The sequence below is a fragment of the Elgaria multicarinata genome, chromosome 3, assembly GCF_023053635.1.
Source record: "Elgaria multicarinata webbii isolate HBS135686 ecotype San Diego chromosome 3, rElgMul1.1.pri, whole genome shotgun sequence".
Classification (NCBI taxonomy): domain Eukaryota; kingdom Metazoa; phylum Chordata; class Lepidosauria; order Squamata; family Anguidae; genus Elgaria; species Elgaria multicarinata.
The window spans coordinates 106292990-106311739 of NC_086173.1; the positions used below are offsets into that span (position 1 = coordinate 106292990).

Below are 18750 nucleotides of genomic sequence, written 5' to 3' on the forward strand. Positions count from 1 at the left end.
AAATGCAAGGAAGACCTAGTTTCCATTTGTAATACTTAAAAAAAAAACCTGCTCTTTACAGTTCAACTTTCATTACATTTTCCCTTTTAATAATGATATTGGAGTTTTAATAATAATATTGGACCACAATCTTGCCAAACCTTTAATAAAGTATAGTTAATTACTTATTAGGTTCAAAAGATTGTAGTCATCTGATTGCTCTAGTAGGCAAAAAAATGTGTGCATGATATAACAAATTCACTTCAAAAAATTCTTATTTAAGTATGCACGATTTTCTAGTAATTTTATATTATTTCTTTATCGTGTGGTGTAAATTTACATATAATGCTTTTAATTCACTTTGGAAAATAAGGTGGCATATATGTATTTTAAATAAATAGATGAATTTAACTAGGTAGACTTTTTTATTTAAAATAAATGAAGAAAGCAAATTAGCAGTTTAGTTCAGTGAAGAATGGGATGATAATCTCTTCAATCAGAATGCTGACCCAAGCATCAGCGGAAAAAAGGGGGGGACCCTAAGACATGTTTGCTTTCTGTTAATGTGTTTGTTTATAGTGAAGTATTGATAGAGCTCAAGATGGATAGTGATCCAGAGCAATACATTTCAACAATTTGATAAGGGAAATAATGAGCCTTGACTCATATTGAAAGGAATTCTGAACTTGCTGATGGGACTGGATTATGAGTGGATACAGGAAAAAAAATTATTTTTATTTATTACATTTTTATACCACCCAAAAGCCGAAGCTCTCTGGGTGGTTCACAAATGGAAAACGACTCTCTAAAATGGTTAATAAAGTGCTATCAAGAAAGTTTATACTTATCATGGCCAAAATCCAAAGGGACAGTGACCTAGTTCAGATGATTCGACAGCTCACTGTGAATTAATTTACCGACAGGAGCTGTCACATTGTGCCAGGCACCAGTGGGTGTCATTCTTGACTGGTGCCCACACGTGCCTGGCTTGTTGTGTCATACAAATCCATGCGGCAGGGGTTGTTTGGGGGTTAGACAACCCTAAAAAAACCAGATGGCTTGTTTTAGTATTATTTGAGGGTTGTATAATGTCCAGGCAACCCCTGCTGCTTGGGTTTGTGCACCCAGTATGATGTGACAGCTCCTCAGGTAAATTAAGCCATGGTGGGCTGTCGTAACATGAGAAGAGGCTCATTGGCTTAGATCCAAAATGGACTAGCATAAGCAGTAAGGCATTTTGCTCATGGAAGGGGATTGTCCTACAATTTTAGACTCTCTCCTCTCTTCAGCCTCCTACCATATCCCACATCATTCCTGAGGTTTCCCTGATGCTCAGAATCACAAGTTGGGTGATGGAAACTGCAGAAAAGCTCCATTCCATGAGCTGAATGTGGCTTGCTCTTCCCTCAACAAATTCTACAATTGAAGGCACCTACCAGCTTTCGGTGTGGTATGCAAAAGTGTAGTGTCACAGCCACTGACAAGAGAAAGAGCAGCAGCATGGTAATTGTGCAACCATTAGGCTGCACAGCATCTAGCTCCCAGGTGTATTTGAAGGTTCTTTTTACAGGGGAGGTTGACTGTGCTGGTGACAGGGAAGGGTTGGGAAAGGTCATGTTAATACATCAGAGCATTTTTTCAGACCATGGTCTAATCAGTGTGAACTGTTAAAGTGCTAGCATTAAAGGAAGTGCTAGACCTAAGGATTATCCCAGGCAAATGTAGGGGTCATCCCTGCCTGCTCCCGGGATCCCCTGTGCGTCATTTGGATACATAGGAATGATCCCGGGACAATCCCAGGATATAGACCTGGTCTAGCCATGGCGTAATGTCTGGGCAGTTCTTCTTTGTACATGCATGTTACCACTTGGGCAGCAATCTGCCTGTAGTTTCATCTGTATTATGAGCTAGATTGAGTTGACAGCAATAGCATTCCATGAAGAGGCTCCTGAAAAAAGAATTGCACAGGGAGAATTCCACTTGTGTATGTGTTCTTGAATGAGCACAGCATTGGATGTCCCAAAATAACATCAATCTTTGTTCTGAAAGGAAAATAAATGGTACTGCTTTGCATAGAAAGTTTCATCATACTCACCCTCCACTTTGGCCTTAAAAAAATATTGGCAGACACAAATTTGGAAAATGCAACTCTTGTAATAATGCCTTCTATTTGGCTCCCATTTTACTTCTAAGGATTGTATCTTAACATAATTTAGCTGTGATATAGAACCTGAAATTTAAGGAGTCAGTTCTGATGTAATGCTAATAGCCTGTGGTGGGTCTGTTAGCAAAGGAATATTCCTTGAAATTATATTGCCATTGGCCAAACTAATGATGGCAATAACCTGGACCCAAACCATGTAGGCCTTTAAAGGTAATAACCAACACTTTATACTTTGCCTGGAAACTAATTGGCAGCCAGTGAAGTGATTTTAAAGTTGGTGTAAAGGTAGAGAACTTTTCAACATACCTTGGATAGCTTCTTTAGAGTTCTGACTGAAACCCGGAGCCACCAGCCTCCACTGACCACAGGTTGGTCATCCCTGTGTTAAAATGATGATGATGATGATTGATGATGATGATGATGGTGATAACTTGTGTGATCCAGAACCTCTGCATTCAATTTCACTCTGACTTAGAATTTATTTACAGTTACGCACAAAGAAGAAAATATATGTAGCTTTCAGATGTTCCTCAAAATATGCCAGGTTTTAGTTCAAGACCTTTCTTGATTTTTATTTTCATCACAAAGCCCAAGGTTAAACTTTAATTTTAACCATTTTTTCTTCCACTCTTTCCTGTATAGGTTCACAATCGTGCTCTGAGCTATGGCTCCTTTCTTACGAATATCGTTCAACTCATTTGAGCTAGGACCAGTGCAGAATCAAGGAGAACAACTACAGCCCTTCTGTGCAATAAAAATGAAAGAGGCCTTGACGACAGGTAAATGACTGATTTTATTTATTTATTACATTTATATTCTGTGTTTTCCTGCAAGTTGCCCAAGGTGATGTAGACGATCCCTCTTCATTTTATTCTCACAACAACCCTGTGAGATAGGTTAGACTGAGGCCATTGCTAGACGAGGGTTTAGCTTGGTGCGAGGCCTGGGCTCCCTGATGTGCATGCAGACTATGCACAGGGGATCCCGGGGTCAGGCCGGGCTAAACCCTCCCTTGACCCGGGATAACCGGATCCACTTATGGCCCTGTTTTTCTGCAGCCCCGGGCTTTCCTTTCCCCGTCGCATCTTACGTGTAGAAAAGGGCGATGGCCCGCGCTAGCTGTAGTGCGGCCTCACTCCTTCTCCTCTCCGCATTAACTGGTAGGTCTAGCAAGGCCCTGAGAGTCAGTGACTGGGCCAAAGTAACAATGGAATAAAACCCAGAATGAAGGGAAAATATTCCTGTGAGAACTGAGTATTCTCAGTGGGCATGGAGTGCTGACTGACCAATGGAATGAAAAAAAGGAAAATTGAGGAGAAGGAAATAAAATGCAGTGGTTTTGTTTCAGGCCTCCACTTGTAAATAATCTTGGCTAACTTGGGTCCAGATATTAGCTCAAACTGTTGCAATCAAATGTGCATATTCTTCATGTACCTTCCTCAAAACAAAACAAAAAGCTGACCAAAGGTAAAATGAAAAAAAGGAATATATTTTGTGTCCAAGCTGCTGGCTACTTAAGATGTAGTTGCAGCTTTTAGAGTACAAGTGTTAAACCTATGGCCCTCCAGATGATGCTGGACTCCAAATCTCATCATCCCTGACTATTGACCATGCTGACTGAGGCAGGTGGGAGTTGTAGTCCAATAGTATCTGGAGGCCTCAGGTTGCCTATCCCTGCTTTAGAACAATGGAGTCAAGCAAATTAGTATGTGTTGGATCACCTGGGGAAATGAGTAGAGATTTTTTAAACTCTCCAAGAACAATGTAAGAGTTGACAAAAGAATAGAATCATAGAATAGCAGAGTTGGAAGGGGCCTACAAAGCCATCGAGTCCAACTCCCTGCTCAGTGCAAGAATCCACCTTAAAGCATCCCTGACAGATGGCTGTCCAGCTGCCTCTTGAATGCCTCTAGTGTGGGAGAGCCCATGACCCCCCTAGGCATGGTGGATTTGATTTAAATCATGAGATAAATCACGATTTAAATCACTACTCAGAAAGACACGATTTAATCATGTGACTCCCCCCTCTCCAAAAAAATTCATTCTATTCATTGATTTTTTTTAACTTAGCATTTAAGAGGTAAGGGGTTGATTCTGTGTACATGGATTTCCAAAGGAACAATAGGATTGTGATCTCTGCAGACACAAATTCACAGTTTTGAGAATTGTAAAGCCAAGCATCTGTGATAATATCTTCTATAGAAAAATTGCCCAATAATCTTACAGAAACCTCTGGAAGAGCATGACATTGTGAATGGATTAATGGAATTCATTTACCAAAAAAATTAAACATTGCATAATTAAAAACTAATCCTTATTTCATGATGAATATACCTTTGGACTATAATGTATCTTAAATAGAAAACTATTTTTCCTCAAAAAGCATTTTATAAAAAAAAATCCGATTTAAATAAAAAAAATCCAATTTAAATTTAAAAAATCTGATTTTTTTTTAAATTAAAAAACATTGATTTTTATCCACCCTGCCCCTAGGTAATTGGTTCCATTGTCATACTGCTCTAACAGTCAGGATGTTTTTACTGATGTCCAGCCAGAATCTGGCTTCCTGTAACTTGAGCCCATTATTCTATCTCCTGTACTCTGAGATGATTGAGAAGAGCTCCTGGCCCTCCTCTGTGTGACCACCTTTCAAGTATTTGAAGAGTGCTGTCATGTCTCCCCTCAATCTTCTCTTCTCCAGGCAAAATATGCCCAGTTCTTTCAGACTATCCTCATAGGGCTTTGTTTCCAGTCCCCTGTTCATCCTTGTTGCCGTCCTCTGAACACATTCCAGCTTGTCTTCATCCTTCTTGAAGTGTGTGGTGTCCAGAACTGGATGTAATACTCAAGATGAGGCTTAACCATTGCTTAATAGAGGGGAATCAGTACCTCACACGATTTGGAAGCTATACTTCTATTAATGCAGCCCAAAATAGCATTTGCTTTTTTTTGCAGCTACATCACACCGTTGGCTCATATTCGGCTTGTGATCTACAACAATTCCAAGATCCTTCTCTTTTGTAGTATTGCTGAGCCAAGAATCCCCCATCCTTTAACTGTGCATTTGGTTTCTATTTCCTACATGTAGAACTTGGCATTTATCCCTATTAAATTTCATTCTGTTGTTTTCAGCCCTGCACTTCAGCCTATCAAGATCACTTTGAAGTTTGTTTCTGTCTTCCAGGATATTAGCTATCCCACCCAATTTTGTGTAATCTTCAAATCTGATAAGCATTCCCTGCACCTCCACATCCAAATCATTAAAAAAATGTTGAAGAGCACTGGGCCCAGGGCTGAGCCCTGCAGTACCCCGCTCATTACCTCCCCTCAGTTTGAGAAGGTAACATTGATAAGCACTCCTTGAGTCTGATTCTGTAGCCAACTGTGAATCCACATAATAGTTGTTCCATCTAGCCCACTTTTAGCTAGTTTGTTAATCAGAATGTCATGGGGCACTTTGTCAAAAGCTTTGCTGAAGTCAATGTATATTATGTCCACAGCATTCTCACAGTCCACAAGGGAGGTTACCCTATCAAATAATGAGATCAGATTAGTCTGGCAGGATTTGTTCTTGAGAAATCCATGCTGGCTTCTAGTAATCACTGCATTGTTTTCAATGTGCTTACAGATTGACTTCTTTATAATCTGCTCCAAAATTTTCCCGGCGATGGATGTCAGACTGACTGGTCTGTAGTTCCCAGGTTCCTCCTTTTTGCCCTTTTTGAAGATTGGGACAACATTAGCCCTCCTGCAGTTGTCCGGCACTTCACCTGTCTTCCATGATTTCGCAAAGATAATTTAACAGTGGCTTTGAGAGTTTTTCTGCTAGCTCCTTTATTACTCCAGGATGCAGTTCATCGGGCCATGGAGATTTGAACTCGTTCAAAGAAATTAGGTGTTCCTTGACCATTTGTTTATCAATCTCAAACTGCAATCCTGATCCTTCAGCTTGTCCTTTACTTTTTCCAGGGAGGGCATAGAACCGCTTTTGGGAGAAGACTGAGCCAAAGTAGGAATTGAGCATTTTGGCATTTTCTTTGTCATTTGTTTTCAATTTGCCTCATTAAGGCAAATCCTCATTAAGTAGTTGAACCACCATTTCTCCCCCCCCCCCTCGGTCTTTTACTGTTCAGGTATCTGAAGAAAGCCTTTTTATTGCTTTTAACATCCCTTGCTAGTCTCAGCTCATTCTGAGCTTTAGCCTTCCTGATGCCATTCCTGCACTTCTGTGCTACCTGTCTGTACTCTTCTTTTGTAGCCTCGACTTCCTTCCACTTCCTATATGTGTCCTTTTTTGTTTTTAGGTCATCTGTAAGCTTTTTGTGGAGCCACATTGGTTTCTTGTCTTCTATCTTTTTTCCTTGTTGGAATTGTTCGTAATTGTGCCTTTAAAATTTCCTTTTTTAAATACTCCCCCCATCTTGGACTCCTTTTCTCATTAGGGTCACTTGCCATGGATCTTCCTTAACATAGTTCTGAGTTTATTAAAATCAGCTTTCCTGAAATCCAGAGTTCATGTATGGCTATACTCTGCTTTTGCTTCCTTTAAAATCAAGAATTCAAGTATGACGTGGTCACTTTTTCCCAGAGTTCCCGTAACTTTAACTTTATCCACTAAGTCATCCCTGTTGGTCAGTATCAAGTCAAGGATAGCTGATCCTCTAGTTCCTTCTACTTTCTGCAGGAGAAAGTTATCAGCCATACATGTCAGGAATTTCTTGGAAGGGCTACTTTTGGCAGAATTTGTCTCCCAACAGATATCGGGGTAATTGGAGTACCCCGTTACTACTGCATCACACTTGCTTTTCAAAAGTTTCATCCTCGTCTTCTTGATTGGGCGGTTGGTAGTAGACTTAGACTATCATGGTCTTTTTATTCCTTTCCCTGTTTATTTTAATCCAGATGCTCTCAATGGGGCTCACAGGTTCATCCTCCTGTATTTCTGTGCAGGGATAAGTATTTTTAACATAGCGCAACTCCGCCTCTCTTTATATTTCTTCTGTTCTTTTTGAACAAGTCCTTCAATTGCTATATTCCAGTCGTGGGAATCATCCCACCAAGTTTCGGCATTTATCTTTACCTGGAAAGTCACGTACTCTATCTGTAACGGATTATAAGTGACTCTTAAGCATTACCACAACAGAATAATGGCGGTGGCAGGTCTGGAATTAGCTTTTCATTAATGGAACCATCTCCTCTGAAGAGCTATTACAGGAAAGAATTTCTGAAACCAGGTAAAAGCTTTTTGGCACAAGTAGAGGAGATAAACCAGAAGTCTGTAGAATGCAGAATATTCTCAGGTGGCTATTTGTGAACATTTGAGAAACTCATTTGGCAAACTAACATCAACCTGCTTGTCAGATATGTAATTTATAATGTTGGTTTTGGCAGGTCTTACCTTATAAAGACAAACTGAGGTGCTATTCTTTACTACTGTTTGGACAGTACATCACACTGAGAACCATGCATCAAACAAAACTGCTGCTGGATCAACATAAACATAACCCTGAACTGCAATCCCATGATAGAAACATCACTGGATATTAGGAGGCTAATTGCTCACTCCACGGATCATATAGTGATGCAACAGTTCGGTCTGACTAGGCTAAGGCTGTGTCCTACATTGGGCGTGCACATTTTCCCAAGACAGGATAGACCATTACTATAGTTCAACTTTTTAAAAGCACGTTGACCCTTATTACAGTGGACATTTTACTACTGTAAATAATAAATATGCTTGGAGACTCACTCTTTATCATGATCTCAAAAGTTGTTGAGAGATCATTTCTTGGCTTTGATTTAATGCAATGAAGATTACCCACTGGTTGTGATGCTTCTCCCTGTGACAAAATTTAGTGGTTCCCAGGGTAACTTTTCTCCTATACTTTTCTGTGGGATTTCCAGAGAGAGGCAAAACCTTGATTCAGAAGAAACCCACTATGTACCCAGACTGGAAATCATCCTTTGATGCCCACATCTATGAGGGGCGTGTGATTCAGATTGTTCTCATGAAGGCAGCAGAAGAGCCATTATCTGAAGTGACTGTAGGTGTTTCTGTTTTGGCTGAAAGATGTAAGAAAGGCAACGGGAAAGCAGAATTCTGGGTGAGTATGATGTCATGCAATTAATTATTTTGTTATATGTTTACCCCAGTCCCATACAGCATAGAATCAGGATATCTGAAGGGCAACCCACTTCTAAATGAACCTGCCTGCCACTCTAGCTTCAGAGGTTTTCCCTGCCCCTTTCTACACCTAAGGATTATCCCAGGAAAATGGAGAGATCGTTCCTGCCTGTTCCCAGGATCTGCTGTGTGTCATCTGGATGCACAGGGATGATCCTGGGACAATCCCGGGGAAAAAGGCAGGTGTAGAAACAGCCTCTGTCTTCAGTGCCTTCTGTATGGAATTCCCTCCCTGTCAGTGTCCACCTAGCACCTATGTTGCTAAGTGTTGGACACCAAATCAAAATAGATTTGTGATTTGGCATCAAAATTTTATTTTTAATACAAATCTTTTAAAAAGCTAGAGCATCAGGTTCTCCCTCCTATTCCGGGACATGCTGCAAATCAGCTGTTCGGGTCAGCAGGAAGAAAAGGAAAGAGTTGCTTTCTCTCCCTGCACACTCTTCTTCCGCCTACACAGTCCTTTCCCCTTTGCTCTCTCGCTTTCTCCACTCCCTCACTAATTCTCTCCTTTCCCATCCCTAGCCTGCTTCATTCTCTCCCTTCCTGCCCTTAGCCCTGCTCTCTCTCTTACTTACCCCTTTTTCTCACTGTTTCTCTCCACTCCCAGCCTCTAGCCTTGCTATTTACCTTTCCCCACCTCTTTACCTTGCTATTTCTCCCCATCCAACAATTTCCCTTGTTCTTTCTCTCCCCTCTGTCTCTTTGCATTGATCTTTTCCCTCCTTCCTAGCCTCTAGTCACCCTGTTTCTCTCCCCACCACCTCTTTACCTCTCTGTTTCTCCCCATCCTAGCCTCTAGCCTTGTTTTTCCCTTGCTACTTTCCCCTCCTGCCCAGTCCCTAGCCTTGCTCTTTCTTTCCCTCTCACCCATTTTTCTCTATTTCTTCTTCCTCCCTTGCTCTTTTTCTCTCCATTCCAAGCTGCTTCTCTCATTCTACACAGAGAGAGAGAGAGAGAGAAAGAGAACCTTCCCAGGGAATACTTTTTCTTTCCTTTTGGGGCTAGGCAAAAGTGTATGTGTATAGGATGAGCAGAGCAATCCTAGTCAGAATTGACTCCCACTGAGTTTCATATTTGCATGAATAGGGTTGCAACCTTAAATGGGCATTTTGTTGTGCTTCTTTGGAGGATTGGCTTTGGAATTCAGACCTTTCCTCTGCTTATATTCTGTTTCTTGAGTGAATTACTGGTCTTTTAACTAGCCAGGCTCCCATGGCAGCCATTTTCTGGCTAGCCAAAACTTCCAAGGGAGCCATTTTATGGTAGTGATCAAATTTCCATATGCGCCATGGGTCCCATGGTATATAGAAGGTAGTACAGCAGTTGCTATGAAGTTGCTGGGTTTTTTCCTGTTCCTGCATACGTATCAGCAATATATACAGTATGTGTCCTGGGACCTCAGTATAGAACTGTTCTTTAATCTACCTTTCAGTCAACATTTTGAGTGCTTGAATGTGCATGCAGGCAGATCCTTCCCTCCTTTTCTTCACTGCAGAATTATACATTATAAACAAAAGAATGTGGGGTTGCTGCTGAAAGTGGCAGCCCCTTGTCATGCTCCTCTGTCCACTTCCACAGTGTATTTATTCATCATGTCCTGGCATCATTACCATATGCATTTTCCTACCTTTGCTCTTTATGGGTCAAGGAAATGGCTGGATCAAGGGAATGCTTAGAATAATAAGAGTTAATCTGATGGGTCTTTAAGATTACAGTCTATAAAATATGTTTAGTTGTGTAGAATATATCATTCACCATGCTGGTGGGTTAGTAGATCTGAATGCTTGTCTGCCCTAAGATGAATTTAACAAATAGTGGCTGGGTTCACACAGCACACTAACCCACGATGGGTTATTGGGTTGTCTGAACACAGTGCATTTTCCACAGGGTGGGTTAACATGTTGCCTGAATGCAGTGCATTTTCTGCAGAGTACATTATCGTGTTGTCTGAACTCAATGCATTTTCCATAGGGTGGCTTCTTTACCATACAGTGTGATTTATTTTTCTCAAACAAGCCACCTTGAGAACCCATGGCTTGTTGTTTGGTTGTTCAGAGTGGTTAACAAGCCACACTGCATGGTTAACAAGCAACCTCATGGAAAACATGCTGCGTTCAGACAACATGATAATCCATGGTTCAACAATAATCCACACTGGGTGGGTTAGCGTATTGACTGAACACAGCGAGTTTCCTCTTTTGTCATACATATTTTTGGGAAACACTGCTCTGTTCATTTGTAGGGGCTTCCTGTGGCAAAGAATGAAATTGAATGGTATTTGGCTGTAGGCTTGTAAGGTTTACACCAGACTTTCCCAACCTGGCACCCTCTAGGCTTGCTGGTCTTCAACTCCCATAATCCCAAACCAGCATGACCAATAGACACAGTTCCAGTCAGCTAATCATATATGAAACATGGGCCATAGCTAGACCTATGGTTTATCCCTGGATCGTCCAGAGGTCAAACCTGTTCATCTAGGTGACACACAGAGGATCCAGTGCTCAGGCAGGGGTGAACCCTGGATGATCCCAGTATAAACCTTAGGTCTAGCTGTGGCCTTGGTGTCAATCCCTAACGATTAAGGGCTCATCTACACCAAGCAGGATATTCCACTATGGAAGCGGTATATAAAAGGCAGAAGCCACACTACTGCTTTATAGCGGTATTGAAGGTCACTGCAGGATCTACACTACTGCTTTATAGTAGTACTGAAGTGCACTGACAACTGTTGGGGCCTATGACACATCTACACCAAGCAGGATATAACACTATGAAAGTGGAATATGGTATGTGTCAGTGGGCCCCAACAGTTGTCAGTGCACTTCAATGCTGTCATAAAGCAGTAGTGTGGCTCCTGCCTTTTACATAGGCTTTCATACCACTTTCATAGTGGAATATTCTGCTTGGTGTAGATGAGCCCTAAGAAACTCAAAATATCAACATTGTTGTTACTGTGAAGTAGATCAGAGAGAAGGAAAACAGCATTTTACTTTGACTTGATTCTCTAACCAGACTCATGTGACATTTTTAATTCCATATGAAAATAGATTATTGTGGAGTTTTAGCATAACTGGTGTGTAATTCATTGGTCTCTTTCTTCTTAGCTCGATTTACAGCCTCAGGGGAAAGTATTGATGGCTGTACAATATTTTCTAGAAGATGGAGGTAAGGAGAGCTTTTAAACTTACATTATTTTGTAAAAATTGATTTGAAATATGATGAACAGAATCCAAATTCTGAATCTGGAATGCTTTGCATTGGCAACAGGGTTTCTCCATTCAATGCATAGAGCTTTCCTCTGACTCATATAGGGGTTTCAGATGATACCCCCCCCAAGACACATACCCCTAAGACACCCCTTATTGTTTAAGGAATGTCTTAGGGAGGCTGTCAGGCCATGAATATGCCCCCTGCCATCCGTTGCTGATGCGTCCAGTTGCCATGCCTTCCCTGCAAGAGTGAGTAGGAGTAGGAGCTGTCATGCATCCACCAACATGCACATTCAGAGTTTCTCTATACAGGTGATAATCACCAACACCTCTTATGTGGGGGTGGGATCTCTACAGGTGTTTATCTGTACATGAGTAGAGCTCCTTCTAACACAAGGAGCATGGTGATGGGGTGCCTAGTCATCACAGCACCCTTCCTTGAATGTCTGCAGGGTTGTCTGAACACTCCCCCTACTCCCAGAAGCTCTTTTGTTCAGAGCTCCATATGAACATTGGATCCACAGCATGTGTGTCAAAGTCATGATTATAGCACTGGATTTGCAGGGGAGTAGTGCTCTTTTTATTTCTTGTAGCGTTTTTTCCCCTTTACTTTCATTTTTTAATTCATATGGTACATGCAATTGGAATATAAGGTGGAAAGTGACAGCTTTTATTGTTTTACCAGCTTAGGCTGATATACCAGCTGCGCCCTTATCTGGACAGAGATAGCTTAGCTACAGTTGTCCATGCTCTGATAACCTCTCGTTTGGATTACTGCAATGCGTTATACGTGGGGCTGCCTTTGAAAATGGTCCGGAAACTTCAACTGGTGCAAAACAGGGCATCACGCTTACTAACAGGGACTGGCCAACGAGACCACATTACGCCAGTCCTTTTCCAGCTTCATTGGCTGCCAGTCCAGGTCCGGGCCCGATTCAAAGTGCTGGTATTAACATTTAAAGCCCTAAACGGCTTGGGGCCAGGTTATCTGAAGGAACGCCTCCTCCCATATGTACCTGCCCGGACCCTAAGGTCATCCTCAGGGGTCCTTCTCCGTGAGCCCCTGCCAAAGGAAGTGAGGCAGGTGGCTACCAGGAGGAGGGCCTTCTCTGCTGTGGCACCCCGGCTGTGGAATGAGCTCCCTAAGGAGGTTCGCTTGGCACCTACATTATATGCTTTTAGACGCCAGGTGAAGACCTTTTTATTCTCCCAACATTTTAACAATCTATAAATACATTTTAACATGGTATTTTAAATTTGTAATTTTGCATTGCTGCTGTTTTTATCTGGTTGAGCTTTTATATTGTATTTTATATTATGGTTTTATTGAATGGTTTTAATTTTTGTGAACCGCCCAGAGAGCTCCGGCTATTGGGCAGTATAGAAATGTAATAAATAAAATAAAATAAATTAAAGAATGACTAGCCCTGTACTTATAACTAAGGGCTGGCTATTAATCTGGTTGTGAATTTGCCCCCCATTGAGCAAGGGTAAGGACAAGGACAACAGACTCAGGGTTGCAGCTGAAACAAATTAAAAGATTCATTGAAAAACTGCAAAAAATAGTGTGAGCTTAAATTATTAAATGTGCAATGTGACTAAAAGATCAATAATCAAGGCAATGCAACGTGAATAGAATATCAGCAATTTGAATAAGAGTAATGGACAAAATAATAATAATAATAATAATAATAATAATAATAATAATAATAATGCCCTATTTTGTCAGGCCCTACATCACTCTCTCTAACCCATTTAGTTTAAAGCATAGCTACATTAAACCGCATAGCCTTTAAACATCAATTCCATACTGACCAACCCGTCTCAGGTTCAGAGCAGAAACTGAAAGGAAAAAAGGATGTTACGCTCTTGTCTTGGAGTTATAGGCGTCCATTTTTATATTGGTCACAGCTGTGACCAGTTTTTTTGGATCTGGGGCCAAAGAGGGACATATCCACTTGTGTACCCAAAATCTTCCCATGACGAAGCATCACCAGTGCTTCTGCAGTTCTTTCATTATTTTTCCATTGCTTCATAAGTACATTGCATCTTCCCTGAGCATGTTAATGATTCATCATCCGCTATACCATGGATGTTCCTCAGCTTCTTATTGAGGTATTCTTGTTATCAACGAGAACCAAGGCCACGCACTGGCAGTTGCTCTTTGCTTCAGCAAAAGAAGTCACTCTGACCTAAAAGCAGCTTTGCTGCCTTCCCCAGTGATTACCCAGACTCATGGCTGCTCTAGGACCTGCAGGGATCCAGTGTTTCATTGGCTCTGACAGGGCTAGATCAACACTGGTTACCACATTTTTGAAAGAAACGATAATTTATGCCAAGAATAAACCCCATATTTTCCTGCCCAGCAAAAGTGTTACATCACCACTGAAAGATCATTGGGGCTTGGTGAATCAACTACCTAGCAAAACACCTCTGTTAAATGCCTTCCAGATTAATTGAGGTACTTGGTCCTTTAAATTCTGTAGCCCTAATTTTCAGATGCATACATGAAACTCCTATATGCTAAGCAGCTTCTTTCATTTCCTCAGTAGAAGGGGCAGCTTACTGCACACATTTCATGGCATCCAGGCTCACCCATGTGAACCTTTTGGGATGTTTTTTTTTTAAACGGGGATGCCAGGTATCAAATTTGGAACCTTTTGCATACAAAGCTACCTCTTCTGTACTATCATGGCACTGTAGTATCTTAGTATCACTACATGACTGCAAGAGGCAGAATGGCTTGAACACGATAAGCATGCAATTCCACTATGACTTTTTAAATCTGGCAATATTTAGATAAATGTGTCTTCATTGTAAAAATTGCATGAGTGATGCAACAGAAGTGCAGAATCATATACTTGTGTTGCCAGTGGTTTTTAACACAATTGTTGCAATGTTTTATTGCCTTGAATTTACAAAAGCTAAACTTTGTTCATTTTATTTATTTATTTATTTATTACATTTTTATACCGCCCAATAGCCGAAGCTCTCTGGGCGGTTCACAAAAATTAAAACCACAATAAAACACCCAACAGGTTAAAACACAATTACAAAATACAGTATAAAAAGCGCAACCAGGATAAAACCACACAGCAAAGTTGATATAAGATTAAAATACAGAGTTAAAACAGTAAAATTTAAATTTAAGTTAAAATTAAGTGTTAAAATACTGAGTGAATAAAAAGGTCTTCAGCTGGCGACAAAAGCAGTACAGTGTAGGCGCCAGGCGGACCTCTCTGGGGAGCTCATTCCACAACCGGGGTGCCACAGCGGAGAAAGCCCTCCTCCTAGTAGCCACCTGCCTCACTTCCTTTGGCAGGGGCTCACGGAGAAGGGCCCCTGTAGATGATCTTAAGGTCCGGGTAGGTACATATGGGAGGAGGCGTTCCTTCAGATAACCTGGTTAACCATTCATAACTAATGGTTGTGATTAAGTGTAGATGTATATATTTATGAATTACAGTTTTCTGGTATTTTGTTAAAAGAAAAATCAATCCTGGCAGTTTCAGTGAAGCAACAAAGGTTACATTTTGTTGACGTCCCTGTGCTCTCAAACTTAAGAATTACTTTTGACCCAAAAGGCTTAGATCAGAGGATCTCTTGTATAAGCTAACTACGGTACTAAATGAAGCTACAATAATAATAGTGCAAATGAACAAGCATACCTGGCCTCCCTGCCTGCTTCTACCCTAGTCCTAAGCTCATTATTGCTCACTTGACATTTGGTTCTAGTGACTAGAACCAAAGCTTCTGAAGTGATCTATTCTAAAATTAATTTCTCTTCTCAGTTATGACTTTTTAAAAAAGCAAAAAGGAAAGGCAGTTCTTCATTCCTGGGGTTGGATCCAGAACCATCATTCTGCCAGTAAAGGATATTGTTGGCAGAAATGAGAAAGTAATGTACTATTTGTCACAGATGATGTACTCTGGACTGGGTGTCCCCGCAAATGGGGCTTCTGTTTTTCTATGATATATAAATGATACTTAAAAAAAAAAAAGTACATAGGTCTAGTTGCCAATGCCATTGTTTATTTAAATGAAGTTATTTAGTTTATCCTGGCACAGAACTTCGTGCCATGGTGGATGGTTTACTTTAGCACTGAGTGCCCCTCTCTGTTGGTCTTTAAGAAGCTTTGGAGGCAGCTGGAATAGTTTTCTCTTTTTGGATGGAGCTATCATGCGGCTGGCTTCAGCATTAAAAAGAAAGGGTTCGTCTATTGCTTTCTTTGTAAAATAGGTAGTTTCAGCAGAGTGCAAGCTATTTTAAAATTGTATTGAACCGTTTAACATTTTCAGGAGATGGGGAAGGTTATATGGATAATGTGGTGTCTGAATGAGATATTTTTTTCTACACATATTTTGTGAAGAATGCTTGGTGAGTGGATGTCTATGATTTATTTAGAGAGCAATATCTGGTGGGGGGTGCCTATTTCTGCCTTACAGATATATAGACTGTGTTAGTAAGTGTGCATGGTTTCAAGTTAATTGATTTAATGAATACAAACATTCGATTTTTATAATGAACAGACAGAAAAATAATTGGCAATTGCTGTTCCCATCTGGTTAAAATTAATGGAAATTCTGTTGTTTCTGCATTTGTTCATTCACAATCCCATTAATTTCAAAGGGAAGTGTGCAAGACATCCCAGCAATATTTCCTCCCTCATTTGTAAAGGGATGAAAGCTTGGTAGTGTGTTCTAACATCTATAGTCTTCAAAAGCTGAGGGAAACTTTTCCATCTTGCTGTCTTGAGATGCTGTATGCAAACATTTTTGTGCCCAATGTGTCTACATGCGAAACACTCAATTTACTAATGGGGAAGTGATAATTGGTACCGTTAGCAGATAATTGCTTTTGAAAATTGTATGTTGGATAATCTTTGAAACACTCCAGTTTCCTGATATTTGTGTAGTGTCTGCAAAACTTTCAATGGCACCTATGAAACGCTCTGGAAAATAAAACTGCTCAATGCAGAGGGAATCCATTATTACAACTCCTCTGAATTTAACTTCTCTGTATGAGGCAATTGTTGCAACAGTTCATCTGGTTACTGTTGCAACAACAGTTGTTATCTTTCTAATTATGACAACTGGGCTTCGTCCAATGTTTCACATATGGACTTTTGCTCATGTAATGGGTCTTTCCTTTTCTCACCTCCCCACGGCATGCAGCCCTCTAGAGCAGATTTGGGGGCCGCAGGAGGGATGGGCAATTCAACCCACTAGCTGTGCCTATTTAAAGAGCATTGATATTTGAGAACACTGATGTTTCAGAAGCATTTATTTATGAATTTATTTATTTGTAATATTTATATACTGCTCCCCATTCAGCAACTTCAGAATGGTGGACGAATTGAATAAGAGCATTAATACTGAATAAAAACACATTAAAATAGATTTTTTAAAAAAGAAAAATGCAAAGTGAACCGTAGCTGGTCATCAAGGGAAGGCTTCCTGGACACATTTTCAGGAGGCGCCAAAAGGAATATAAAGTTGGCACCTGCCTGACCTCCAGAGGCAGGGAATTCCATAGAATGGGAGCTACCACACTAAAGGCTCTTCCCCTGGTGGACTCCAATCAGACAGTAGGTCTATATGGAACATGCCCTCAGTAGGTCTATGTGGAACATGACCTCATTGACCGGGCAAGTTGAGTAGAAGGCTCTTTCTCAGGTATCCTGGTCCCAAGTTGTTCAGGACTTTGTACACTAGTACAGGAACCTTAAACCTGGGCCCGTAGCAAATAGACAGCCAGTGCAGTCCCTTCAGCAAAAGAGTAACATGCTGGAAAGGGGAAACTCCTGACAACTGTTGAGCTGCTGCGTTCTGCACTAGCTCCAACTCCCGGAGCAGCTTTAAGGGCAGCCCCACATTGCAGTAATCCAGTCCTGAGGTTACTAATGTCTGTACCACTATGGCCAAGCTATTTCTGTCCAGCAGAGGCCGTAGTAGGTGAACGAGGCAAAGCTGGTAAAAGACACTCTGAGCCATGGTGGCCACTTGAGTCTCCAGCAACAGAGATCGATCTAAGAGTACCCCCAAACTATGAACCTGATCTTTAAGAGGGAGTGCAACCCCATCCAGAACAGGGAATGAGCCTATTTCCTGGACTCAGGAACCACTCACCCACAGGGTTTCGATCTTGCTAGGATTCAGATTCAGTTTATTGGCCCTCATCCAGCCCATTACTGAGTCTAGGAACTGGTCCAGGGCCTGTACAGCCTCACCTGATTCAGTTGTCACAGGGAGATAGATTTGCGTGTCATCAGCATATTGATGGCATTTAGTTCCAAATCCCCTAATGACTGCACCCAGTGGCTTCATATAGATGTTAAACAACATTGGGGCAAGATGGTGCCCTGCAGCACACCGTAGCTCAATTCCCAAGGGCCTGAGGAGTAACACCCAATGTTACTCTCTGAAAACGGCTCTGTAGGTAGGTCTGGAACCACTGTAACACAGTGCCTCCAATACCCATCCCACGGTCAATGGTATTAAAAGCCAATGAGAGATCGAGCAGAATTAACAAGGTTGCACTCCCCCTGTCCCTCTCTTGATAAAGGTCATCCATCAGGGCAACCGAAGCTGATTCCATCCTGTAACCATATCAAAACCCAGATTGAAATAGGTCTAGATAATCAGTGTCCTCCAAGAGTGCCTGCAGTTGTTCTGCCACAACCCTCTCCAATACCTTCCCTAAGAAAGTGGTATTTGCAACTGTGCAATGGTTGTCTAATACCATTGGGTCCAGGGTGGGTTTCTTCAGGAGTGGTCTCACTACTGCCTCCTTAAGGACAGCAGTTGACCACCCCTTCCAAAGGGGAAGCATTTATCACCCCTGGACCCACCCAGTCACTGCCCTTAGCTTGCTTTTATTAGCCAGGAGGAACAGGAACCGAGGAGGCAAGTGGTTGGTCACATTGCTGCAAGCACCTTGGGATTGATCCCAACTGGGATTGATCCCACAAAATTGGGCAGATGTGGCACTAGACACCTCAACTGGAGCTGCACTAACAACAGCATTAAGTTTGCTGCGGAGACAAGTGATTTTGTCCTCAAAGTGTGATGCAGAAAGGTCACAGTGGGTCCTCGATGGGGCCAGGACCTCATTTGCTGGGGAGGGTGTTAACAGCCCCCAGACCACCCAAAAGAGCTCTGCCAGACAGCTACTTGATGACACAGTGGAGGCAGCAAAATAAGCCTTTTAT

At 41.5% G+C, this 18750-nt stretch overlaps 1 protein-coding gene across 2 annotated transcripts in view; it reads left to right on the forward strand.

Annotated features, from left to right (window-relative positions):
• Positions 1–18750, forward strand: part of PRKCD (protein kinase C delta) — a 90104-nt gene that overhangs the window by 43083 nt on the left and 28271 nt on the right. For both annotated transcript variants that reach the window (XM_063121168.1, XM_063121167.1), the window contains exons 2-4: positions 2786–2922; positions 8048–8247; positions 11435–11495. In XM_063121168.1, the coding sequence (XP_062977238.1) occupies positions 2808–2922; positions 8048–8247; positions 11435–11495 (376 nt within the window). In that variant the 5' untranslated portion in view covers positions 2786–2807. The remainder of the gene's footprint in view (positions 1–2785; positions 2923–8047; positions 8248–11434; positions 11496–18750) is intronic.